Source organism: Jaculus jaculus, chromosome 12 (genome assembly GCF_020740685.1).
Source record: "Jaculus jaculus isolate mJacJac1 chromosome 12, mJacJac1.mat.Y.cur, whole genome shotgun sequence".
Lineage (NCBI taxonomy): Eukaryota > Metazoa > Chordata > Mammalia > Rodentia > Dipodidae > Jaculus > Jaculus jaculus.
This window is the reverse complement of record NC_059113.1, coordinates 87,423,645-87,436,278: the sequence shown is the minus strand read 5'-3', so window position 1 is coordinate 87,436,278 and position 12,634 is coordinate 87,423,645. Positions and strand designations below refer to the sequence as shown.

Sequence of the window (12,634 nt, the reverse complement as noted above, 5' to 3'; positions counted from 1 at the left end):
ACATTAGCACACAACCCCGGGCTTCCTCTCTTACCCTGTAACTACTGCTGGTTTGACACTTATGGCAGATACTTATTTACATATACCATGGTACATTAGTTTATCCAATGTGAACATAGGAATGAACCAAAAAAAGTCCCTGCCATAAAGCCTGTATTGTAACTGTGGAAGATAAGTAAACACACAGGTAAATATATGTAAAGCTATAAATGATAATGGAGAAAATTACGGCAGGGAAGAAATAAGACAGTAAGGCTAAGGAGTATTCCTCCAGGTCAAGGAAGGCTCTAGGGACTCTACAGAACATTTAGAGGGCACCTGAGCACAGGCCTAAGTGAAACAGGAGAAAGGAACCATGTAGTTACCTGTGAGAAAAGGTTCTGAACAAACAGTCCTTTGCTTATGATCCTTTATATGACTTGGCTTTTTGTGTCCAAATACGCTTTTATGAACAAAGAAGATATATTTGAATCAATCCTCTGTCAGAAGTATATTATCAAAAGCAGAAATATGAAAGGAAATAAGAACGCACACGAAGGACAGCTGCCCATTCAGCTGGGGCTGGTCAGTCAGTAGTGCTCCAGTCCTCCAATCACTCAGGGCACCACATGTGCCTCTGAAATAATGCTTTAGCCAGGGCTTCAAAGTAATAGCTGGGGTGGTAATTCCATTGGAAAACCCAATAATGACCCAGAGAACTATGAGGCTTTGTAATACCTACAGAATGGTACACTATGTTCACCACCCTAGAAAGCTTGTCTACTTTTCTGAGAATTATTGTCTATTATTATTGGAAACTGTAGTTTTTATTTTACCAAGACCCCATACCTCCCCAAATATGTATTTTTCAATCTTAACTGAAAGAATTGCTTTTTTTTTTAAATTCAAACACAATACAAGGTTTTATTTGTTTTACAAGATAGGGTTTCCTTCTAGCCCAGGCAGACCTGGAATTCACTATGTAGTCTCAGGATGAGGAATTAATAAATTAATTTTTGTTTTTTTGAGATAGTGTCTCGCTCTAACCCAGGATGAACTGGAATTTACTACATAGTCTCAGGGTAGCCTCAAACTCATAACAATCCTACCTCTACCTACCAAGTGCTGGGATTAAAGGCATGTACCATCATGCCCAGCTGAGAATTTTTTTAAAAATATATGCTTTAAATTTAGAAATGGAAAAAAAATTAGTGGCACACACCTTTAATCCCAGTACTTGGGAGGCAGAGTCAGGAGGACTGCCATGAGTTCGAGGCCACCCTGAGATTACATAGTGAATTCCAGGTCAACCTGGACTAGAGTGAGACCCTATCATGAAAAAAACAAAAGGAAAAGCATGTAAACAGTAACTTTTTTGCTTTATCAAAGTTTGTTTTTTTTTGTTGGTTTTTTTGAGGTACAGTCTCACTCTATCTAGCTCAGGCTTACCTGAAATTCACTATGTCTTCTCAGGGTGGCCTTGAACTCACAGCAATCCTCCTGCCTCTGCCTCTCAAATGCTGGGATTAAAGGTGTACGCCGTCACACCCGGCCCTATCAAAAGATTTTTTCAGAAAAAAAAAAAAAATTAAAAGGACCGGGTGTGGTGGTACCTGAGAGTTTGAGGCCACCCTGAGACTACCAAGTGAATTCCAGGTCAGCCTGGGCTAGAGTGAGACCTTACCATGAAAAAACAAAACAATATATATATTTTTTAAATATTTTTATTTGTTTATTTGCAAGCAGAGACACAAGACAGCAGACAGACAAAAAGAAAGAGTATGGGCATGTCAGAGCCCCCCACCAAAATGCAATTGACCTCCAGATTCATGTGCCACTCTACATCTGGCATTACATGGGTACTGGGGTAACCAAACCAGACCATTAGGCCTGACAAGCAAGTGTCCTTAACCACTGAACTTATGTCTACAGGCCTATCAAAAGATTTTTACTGGAAGTTAAAAAAGAGATATAAAGGGAAGAGAAAAAGGAAGGGAGGAGGCTACTTAATAGGTTGGTATTGTATATATGTAAGTAGAATAGATTAACAGGGGTGAAAAGGCCCAAAGTGAGGTCAGGGGAAGAGATTGAGTAAAGGAAAGGTGGAGGGAGGGCTAATCAAAATCTAAGAGGATATAAATAAATCATATGGAATCCTCCGGTTTTGGGCAATGGAACGCTCAGGAGCCGTAGATCGTTGCTAGAAAATTTTCAGTGCCAGGGATGGGATACCTCCAGTGAGTTGTTGGCCAGGGAGGTCCCTGATGCCCCCAAAACATTATAGGCCATTGCCAAGGCCCTTGGCTTCCCACCAGGAATAGTGGTAAGACCCTATTGCTGAAGACTCCCATACTTGGGCTGCAAGGCCACTGAGAAATCCTGCTGGAACTGAGCTGATAACATCCTCCATGTAGACCAGCTGACAGAAAGCTGGAATAAGCCATTCTACATGCAGTTCAATGGGAGAAAGATAAACCACCAGTGAAGATACTCAACAGTGGACACTGCAAGCCTTATATTTGGTCAGCCAGGCCAAATGAGCCAAAGGTTGCAACAGTGGCAGGTCTGTCATGGTGGAAACCAAGTGCCCTCCAGTTGGACTGGAGGCCCATTCCATGGGCGGGAATACATCCCTGATACTGAAAACTTAAAACAGGGGTAGTCATGAGCCCTAGGGGTGTAACATATGCTGATGTCAAGATAAATGTATGTACTATGCTTATCAAACTGTCCAGTAAGCACTTCTCTTAATATTCATACACTTATATTAATGCTTCTCTCCCTCCCTCCCCCTCTCTCTCTCTCTCTCTCTCTCTCTCTCTCTCTCTCTCTCTCTCCCTCCCTCCCTCCCTCCCTCCCTCTCTCCCTCCCTCTGGGTAAAGAATCTTCTTTTATCAGATGGCAGTGACCTTGGGACGACTCAGAAGGTATCATGGTGCTGGAAAGAAGAGACTGGAGTACTGAGTAACATCCCGATCACACCTTCCAAGGGTCAGGGTCTAATGTACAAGAGGTGGCAGAAAAAATGTAAGAGCCAAAGGAAGGGTTGGACACCTTACAACGTGCTCCCTCCAGATATAAAATGGCCTGGATATCCATGTCCTCATAGTGCCTGACATTACCTACACAAGACCATCATAAGAGGAGGAAAAGATCATGACATCAAAATAAAAGAGTGACTGATTGAGATGGGGAAGGGATATGAGGGAGAATGGAATTTCAAAGGGGAAAGGGGGGGAGGGTATTACCATGGGATATTTTTTATAATCATGGAAAACGTTAATAAAAATTGAGGGAAAAAAGGCAAAAAAAAAAAAAAAGATTTTTACTGGGGCTGGAGAGATGGCTTAGCAGTTAAAGTGCTTGCCTGCAAAGACTCAGGACCCAGGTTTGATTGTCCAGGTCCCATAATTGCAAGATGCACAAGGTAGCACATGTGCCTGGAGTTGTTTGCAGTGGCTAGAATCCCTGGCATGGCCCCCTCCTCTTTCTCCCTCTCTGTCTCAAATAAAAATTAAAAAACAATTTTAAGATTGTTATTCCTTACTCAATCTTTATGGACTTTGTATTATACGTGTGTGTGTGTGGTTCTTAACATTAGAATGTTCACATTATAGCAAAACTGTACTGAAATTTTATTTTCTAAACTGTTATTATTGTTTTTGCAGTACCAGGGATTGAACCAACAACCTGTGCATGCTCAATAAGCACTCTACCATTGGGATATTGCTCCAAACCTTTTTTCACTTTTTATTTTGAGACAACGTCCCACTCAATTGCCCAGTCAAGCCTTGATCTGTCAAGTGTAATCCTAAAAGTAGGCAGCACTTTGGGGCTGGAGAGATGCCTTAGCCATTAAAGTACCTGTCTTCGAAGCCTAAAGACCTATGTTCAACGGCCCAGATTCCACATAATCAAGCTCGCACAAGGTGGTGCATGAGTATGGAGTTCAACTGCAGTGGTTGAAAGCCCTGGGTTGCCAATTCTTTTTCTCACACACACATCTTTAAAAAGGCACTTTTTCCAAAACTTATTTATTTTTTGAGGGGTTTTTTGGTTTGGTTTTTTTGTTTTGTTTTTTCAAGGTAGGTCTCACTCTAGTCCAGGCTGACCTGGAATTCACTATGTAGTCTCAGGCTGGTCTCGGACTCACAGTGATCCTCCTACCTCTGCCTCCTGAGTCCTGAGATTAAAGGTGTGAGCCACCACTCCCAGCTTTATTTTTTGGTTTTTTAAGATAGGGTCTCACTCTAGTCCAAACGGACCTGGAATTCACTCTGTACTCTCAAGAGTGGCCTCAAACTCACAGTGATCCTTCTATCTCAGCCTCTCAAGTGCTGGGATTGAAAGTGTGCACCACCACACCAGGCCAAAAACAAAGCAGCACTTTTGCACTTTTTTGAAAGGCATAAATCATATGCAATGATTATCTACAGTAAATGAAATATTACAAGGCTCCCTCTCCCCTCATTCCCACCCCAAAATAGTGAAACACTAGGTAAGTATGATGTAAGTGTAGTAAAAAATAGTCCTAGGGCTGGGGAGATGGTCCAGCAGTTACAGGCACTAGCTGACCAAGCCTGCAAGTCGATTCCCCAATACTCACGTAAAGCCAGATGCATAAAGCAGCACATGCTTCTGGAATGTGTGTGCGGTAGCAAGGGTCCCTGGCACACCTATACTCTCTCTCAAATAACTAACGACACAGCAAATCACAAATGTCAGCACCACGCTGCATGTTTTCTCTGCATGCTTCTAGGAAAGGAAGTGTCCTTCAGACTTTAAAGACAGAAATCAACCAGGCCAAAATACACAACTACATTTATCAATAGTATTTCCAAAAAGTATTTCCAACTTGGAGTTTCTTCCTTATAGCTCACATTAATATGAAATGATGTGAAGGATACACCACAAAAGCAATCAACCTAGCAATATCTGACTGCAAGGCCTGCAACCTCCCCAAGTGGGCTAAAATCTGAAGGTCCAGAGATTTGCCCTACCCTACCCTAAACCTAAATCATACAAAAGTGATGTAAAGGTCTGGGTTAGCCTGCCTAGGTTAACAAATAGCATCAAAGACAAGTAGAGCCCACAATCTTCAAAGTAGGTCGATTTGGCAAGCAATTCTTCAAACAAAATCTTACATAATCTGTATGAATATATGTCATGATATATTCAGAGGAAGGGAAGAACATAAGAAATATAGACAAGAAGCCGGGTGTGGTGGTGCTCACCTTTAATCCCAGCACTCGGAAGCAGAGGTAAGAGGATCACCGTGGTTTCGAGGCCACCCTGAGACTACATAGTGAGTTCCAGGTCAGCCTGAGCTAGTGTAAGTAAGACCCTTACCTCAAGAAAAGAAAAGAGAAAAGAAATATAGACAAGAATATAATGCAGATATTTTAACCAATTTATAACAATACATACTAGAAAACAGAATAGTACTATGGAGGAAAACAAAGGCCAGAAATATAACAAAATCTAACTGCAAGTGTCAACTAGACTACTCCAAGCCAGGTAAACCCACTGTACAAATTCTGCAATTTAGCAAACAGTACCTAACCAGGTTTCTATAGAAAGAACAGCTGAAGCCTATTTCATTACTCTGAAATCGAGGCTATAGCCCTAAAGAAAGCAGACTGTACATACAAGTCCAACAACAAATACAATGCAACACAACAAAGCCACAGTTGCAGCTCAAACCCTGACTGCAGCCAGGAAGACTCCAGGTACCATGACTACACACAGCACGTGACTACAAGCACTAGAGCACAGCCAACTATTCCTTTATCAGATAGGACTTCAAAATCCAGACATTACAAAGCTGAAGAAACAAAAGCAATACTTGCTATCCTTCTGGTTAGCAATATTTTCTTCATTCCTAAATGTAAGTCAAAGGGGTAGGGAGATGGCTTAGCAGTTAAGGCACTTGCCTGCAAAGCCAAAGGCCCTCGCTTCAATTCCCCAGGACCCACATAAACCAGATGCACAAGGTAGCACATACATCTGGAGTTCATTTACAGTGGCTGAAGGCCCTGATGCACCCATTCTCTCTCTTTCTCTTTCACTCTCTCTCTCTCAAGTAAATAAAAGAAAATAAAAATATTAAAAAATATTTTAAAAGTAAGAACAGCCGGGTGTGGTGGCACACGTCTTTAGTCCCAGCACTTGGGAGGCAAAGGTAGGAGGATCACTATGAGTTCAAGGCCACCCTGAGACTATACAGTGAAATCCAGATCAGCCTGGGCTACAGTGAGACCCTCCCTACCTTGGAGGGGGGCGGGGAAGAGTAAGACCATTCTATCTCCTTTTCTATCATTTAGTGATTTTCACATTTTTCTTACAAATAGATTTTCATAATAAATCCTTGAGCAATGTGATTTTAGTTAACAAACGTTTTTGGGGGTTGGGGGCTGGGGTGATATCAGGCTCAGCAGTTAAAGGCTGCTAGCCAGAAGTTCAATTCCCTACTACCCATATAAAGCCAGATGCACAAAGTGGAACACATGTCTGGAGTTTGCAGCAAGCACAAGAGGCCCTGGCACACCCATACACACATACTCTCTCTCACTCACTCACTCTCTCTCAAATAAGTAAATAATTTTTTTTTAAGGGAAAGGTTGCCTGGCATAATGGCACATGCTTTTAATCCCAAAACTTGGGAGGCAGAGGAAAGAGGATCACTGAGAATGATCAAGGCCACCCTGAGACTACATAGTGAATTCCAGGTCAGCCTGGGCTGAAGCAAGACCTTACCTCAAAATAAATAAATAAATAAATAATTGATATTCTATGAATGATTAAACAACCTCTGGTAACCTATATTATGGACTAATACTTAGCAATCAAGAGAGACAGGCTAGAAGGATGGCTAAGAGTTTGAAAGGCACTTGCCTGCAAGCCAAAAGACCCAGGTTTGATTCCCCGGGACCCACATAAGCCAGATGCACAATATGGCACACGTGTCTGATGTTTGTTTGCAGTGGCTAGAAGCCCTGGCATGTCCATTCTATCTGCCTCTTTATCTCTCAAATAAATAACTAAAAATTTTTAAAAATTTTAAAAAGCCAAGTGTGGTGGTGCACACCTTTAATCCTAGCACTCAGGAGGCACAGGTAGGAAGACTGTCATGAGTTTGAGGCCAGCCTGAGACTATATAGTGAGTTCCAGGTCAGCCTGAAACCCTATTTCAAAAAAAAAAAAACCCAGTAAATAAATAAGTAAATAAAAATTTAAAAAGTTGGATGAATCATAAGGGAATTAACAATCGATGAAAAAGGCCAACCCCTAAAAGTTAAGCACTGTATATGGTCCTTTCTAGCATTGCACTTGAAATGAAAAAGTACACAAATAGAAGACACATCTGTTGTGGGTGCTGGGGGTGAAAGCAGAGGATGAGGAGGTGCATAGATGTGGTTCTAACAGGAAAACATAGGGATTCCTTATGCAAACAGAACAGTCCAGTGTCTTGCAGTAAGGGCAGATTCTACGCACACCCAACAGCACGGCACCACAGAGCAACACACACAAGAGACTCTTATTTCTCAAACTACATGCAAATTTATAGATATCTCAAAATAAAAAAGGTGGATTTTTAGAGCAGAGTAGATATAGCTTACTGGTAGAAAGCACTTGTCTAGCATGTGTAAGCAAAGCTATGGGTTCCATCCAGTACAACACACACAATTTTGTCAGGCATGGTGGCTCATGCTTATCACTAGTACTTAAGGAGGCTGAGGCAGGACTGCCAAGAGTTCTAGGTCAACCTGGGCTACAGTGAAACTCTGCTCCCAAACAACAGCGACGCCTGGCGTGGTGACAAATGCCTTTGGCACTCAGGAGGCATAGGTAGGAGGATGAGTTCGAGGCCATCCTGACACTACATAGTGAATTCCAGGTCAGCCTGGGCCAGAGTGAGACCATACCTGGGGGGGGGGGGGGGGGAACAAAACAACTAAATGTGCCAGGCTTAGTGGCTCATGCCTTTAATCCAGCACTTGGGAGGCAGGGGTAGGAGAATCATCACAGCCTGGAATTAGAGTTCCAGGTCAACCTTAATGGTATGGTTATACAAGACAATGTCTTTTATTCACAGAACATGCTGAAATCTTTAGGACTAAAACCTAAATCTACAGCTTTCGTTTGTTTCACAGGTATGAAAAAAGAACAAATAAATTAAAAATGTTAACTACAGGTAAAGGACTGACTTTGGTACTCTCAGCTTTTCAACTAAATAAGCAGTGGGGGAGGATCTAGGAGCCTAATTTCAGCTTGTGTTTAGCCCTAGGTTCAAGCCCCAGCACCATAAAAAAGAAAAGGAAAAAAAGGGGAAAGGTATAAAGTTAAGTTGTGTTAAAACTATGCTACAGTTTGACCTACACAACAGTGTGTCTTAAAAAGATTTTTTTAAAGTTAGGGCTGGAGAGATGGCTTAGCGGTTAAGCGCTTGCCTGTGAAGCCTAAGGACCCCGGTTCGAGGCTCGGTTCCCCAGGTCCCACGTTAGCCAGATGCACAAGGGGGTGGACGTGTCTGGAGTTCGTTTGCAGAGGCTGGAAGCCCTGGCGCGCCCATTCTCTCTCTCTCCCTCTATCTGTCTTTCTCTCTGTGTCTGTCGCTCTCAAATAAATAAATAAAAATTTTTTAAAAAAAATTTATTAAAAAAAAAAAAAGATTTTTAAAGTTAGGATTGTGAGCCAAGCATGGCTCTCACTTGTAATCCCAGCATCAGGAAGCTGAGGCAGGAGCATTGCCAGGAGTAGCTCAAGAGCCAGGAGTAGTTCAAGAGCTACACAGTGAGTTCAGGACAGCCTGAGCTTTAAAAAGACCATGCCAAATTTTTAAAGGAAGGGAGGAAAAAAAAATTAGCTGGACATGGTGGCAAATGCCTTTAAGCACAGCACTGTAAACCCAGGCTGAGGTAGGAGGATCGCCTGGAACCCACCGTGAAACTACATAGTGAATTCTAGGTCTGCCAGAACTAGAGACCCTACCTTCCAAAAAAAGAAAAAGACAAGACTGGGTGTAGGTCAGTGATAGAATAACTGCTTAGCATGAACAAAGCCCTGGGTAAGGCCAACCAACACACACACACACACACTTATTCCCCTTTAAAAAAAAAAAAAAGCAAACAGGGAATGATGTTTTATGCCTGTAATCCCAGCACTTGGGAAGCTGAGACAGGAAGATTTCTGAGTTCCAGGCTAGACAAAGTGGGTCCACTCAGAAAAACAAAATAGCAAGGCGTGATGGCGCACGCCTTTAATCCCAGCACTAGCGAGGCAGAGATAGAAGGATCGCCATGAGACCACACTGAGACTACATAGTTGAGTTCCAGGTCAGCCTGAGGTAGAGTCAGACCCTACCTTGTAAAATAAATAAATAAAAACTATGTTATACTCCCATTTCCACTGCAATCAGTCTTTTAAAATGCCAACAGTGACTTTAGGTGGGTTTGGACGTGATTTTCTAGGATATTTTTCCATATAAATTGACTAAACTGTAGGACATGTGGGTATTTTTGTACCCAATTAGTTTGACATGAATGGTTATTTCTAGAAAAACTGGTCTTCCAAGCAGGTAAGTTATAGTTGAAAAAGTCTAATACACATCCTCCAAACATCAAGTCTTAAATTTGCCAAATACAGTTAGTTCATCCTTCCAAAAAGAAATGTTTGCATAAAGGGAGAGACCCACACACTACACACCAAACCAAAAAATAAAAAAGTGCTACAATGTAAAAATTATAGCACCAAGACTAAGGTAGGACATCGTGTACATTGTAAACAGGCTCCACAAGTATCAAATGCATTTATTAACACAACGCAACCTGTGAACATTTGCAAGGTGAAGAATGAACTGGAGTTAGCGTCCACCAGATCCATCTTAAGACATCCTTACATTATCTTTTTCTCTTCTAAGTTTTTGTATGTGTCTTAATACTTTCATCTCTGTACCAGAAGAGACTGTACCCGACAGCCCCCCCCCCCCCAATAAAAAAAGGGTTCCTAACTTTTCACTTCCTCCCGGACCGCCCCCTCGCCACGGGTCCCACCTCCCGAGAAGGGTGATGGGGTGGGGCCGTTTCCCGCTCGGAAACTAAGAAATAAAGCCTGCACCTCTCGTGCCCCCTTTCCTGAAATGCAAGGCCGTGGGGAGGGGACTTTGCAGGCTGATGGCGACGAGGGGGGTCGGGAAAGCAAGCTTGTCCCTTTTTCTCCCCAGCCTTCCCTCCTCCCAGGTCATCCAATGACCCTCGGCCGGGCCGGGCGGGAACAGGTGAATCCCGGGAGAGGAAGAAGAGGGAAGGGACGGACGGGCGATGGAGGGAGAGGAAACGCGGCCAGGCAATGAATGAGGCGCGCTGCTACAGCCACACCACCTGTTCGCGGCGACGGTGCCACCCCGGGCCAGGGCAGCGGGATGCCTTCCAGCAGCCAAGCGGGGGGCCACGAGTGCTCGGTCCCCGGCTCCAGGCCAGGCCTGGGCGCCTCACTTCCAGGAGGATGAGCCCGAGCGGTGTGCAGAGCCGGGAGGGAGGGACCGACGGACGGAGGGAGGGAGGGAGGAAGGTCGGGCCTAGTCCGGAACCCTCGGGGCCTCGGCAAGGCGGGGGCCGCAGGGGGCAGCCTAGCGCGCCCGGGTGGGACCCTCCCCGAGGGTAGCACGGCGAGCCTCTAGAGCGCCCGCCGGGCCTGGCTCGGGGTCCCCGGCGGGCGGGCGGCCGGCGGCTCGGCGTGGGCCGGGCCGAGCTTCGGAGTGACAGGCCCGGCTCGCCGGCTCCATCGAGCCCCGCGGCGCGCCCGGAACCTCTCACTTACCAGGATCCGCTTGAAGAGCGCGTTCTCCTTGGGCGGGAGGCTCACGGCCGGCATCGTCCCGGCTCCTCCCGCGGCGGCTCCCGCCACCACCCGGCTCGGTCAGTCCGCGCGTCCGACCGCCGCCGCCGCCGCCGCCGCCGCTCCCCTCGTCCCCCCCGATCCGCCGCCACCACGCCTCGGGTGTCGCCGCGTCGCCCTCTACCCGGACACCCCCTCCTCTCCCTCGTGGCCTTTTATCTTATTTTTTTCCCCTCCTCCTCCTCCTCCTCCTGGCTCACTTAACGCTGCCGCCGCCGCCTCTCCACACCCCCCTCCCCTCTCGGGTCCCCGTCGGCGGTTCACGTGGTAACTGAACAGACCGACAGAGGCAGCCAAAATGGCGGACGCGCACGGCTTTCCCACCCGGGTCACACCTCCCAGCGCGCACGCGCGGTGACCCGCTCTCCCCACCCCTCGCGGAACCGGGGCCTGCCGGGAACGCGGAGGCCCCGCGGGAGGCGCACGCGCGCCAGGCCGGCTCCGCCGGTCCTCCCAGTGCCCGCGCGGCTCCCACCGCCCCCGCGTCCCACGCATCCCTGCTGCCCTCGCCGGGGCCGGGCGGTCCTCGCGTGAGCCCGCCGCTCTGGCGCGCAGGTGTAGATGTCTCTAAGAGGTTCAGAGGCTCGAGAGATGGCTCAGCGGTTAAGGCGCTCGCCTGCGAAGCGTAAGGACTCGGGGTCGATTCCCGGTGAAAGCCAGATGCACACGGTGGCTCATGCGTTCGTTTACAGTGGCAAGAGGCTTTGGCTGGCATATTCTCTCTGTCTCACTCTCAAATAAATAAACTTTTTTTAAAAAAATTTTTTAATGTTGAAGCTGGCCGTGATCTTTAATCCCAGCACTCAGGAAGGAGAGGTGGGAGGATCGCCTTGAGTTCGAGGCCACCCTGAGACTAAAGAGTGAATTTCAAGTCAGCCTGGACTAGAGTGAAACCCTACCTCGGAAAACCACACACATACACACAAGTTCAAGGCCGAAAGGCCCCATTTATGAGCACAGGCGAAGAAGGGTGAAAACAGTGGAAGAACTTGACCTACTAAATGGGCCCAGCTGGCCAGGTAGCAATGATTGTATTGACTCTTGCTTATTAAGATAGCCAGGAAAGGTCGTTAGATTCGAAGTGGCGTATTTGCACAGCAAAAGGACACTGCAAAGGTTGAAGAATGTGATTTTATACTGGAGGGTTGACGGAAGACTGTGTCACCTGTGGAATGGAGAGGTTCAGGGTTACTGACCCCACACACACACTGGCTTCTAGTGAGTGCCTAATATTATGACTATTGAATTGTCCCCCGCCAAAAATCCTCAGAATTGCCAGGCATGATGGCGCAACCCTTTAACCCCAGAAGAGGTAGGATTGCTGTTAGTTTGAGGCCACCCTGAGACTCCATAGTGAATTCCAGGTCAGCCTGGGCTAGAGTGAGACCCTACCTTGAAAAACCAAAAAAAAAAAAAAAAAGAAAAGTCTTCAAAATTTAGAAGCCAAAAAGTATCAGGCAAAATTACTAGAAAGATCTGTTACAGAAGGCAAGGTTAAACAAGATATTAGATAAGGCCCCTTCCACTTAAGACTTAAGATGGCTTACTGGTTAAGCGCTTGCCTGTGAAACCTGAGGACCCAGGTTCGAGGCTCGATTCTCCAGGACCTAGGTTAGCCAGATGCACAAGGGGCGCACCATCTGGAGTTCGCCTGCAAAGAGGCAGAGAGAGAGAGAGAGATGGGCACACCAGGGCCTCCAGCCACTGCAAAGGAACTCCGGAGGCGTGTGACCCCTTGTGCATCTGGCTAACGTGGGTC

The 12,634-nt window shown here is 46.0% G+C and overlaps 1 protein-coding gene across 2 annotated transcripts in view; it reads right to left on the bottom strand.

Annotated features, from left to right (window-relative positions):
* Naa15 (N-alpha-acetyltransferase 15, NatA auxiliary subunit) overlaps positions 1–10,892 on the bottom strand; it is a 102,682-nt gene extending 91,790 nt beyond the window's left edge. For both annotated transcript variants that reach the window (XM_045131120.1, XM_045131121.1), the window contains exon 1: positions 10,798–10,892. In XM_045131120.1, coding sequence (XP_044987055.1) covers positions 10,798–10,851 — 54 coding nt within the window. In that variant the 5' untranslated portion in view covers positions 10,852–10,892. The remainder of the gene's footprint in view (positions 1–10,797) is intronic.
* Positions 10,893–12,634: the final 1,742 nt, after the last annotated feature.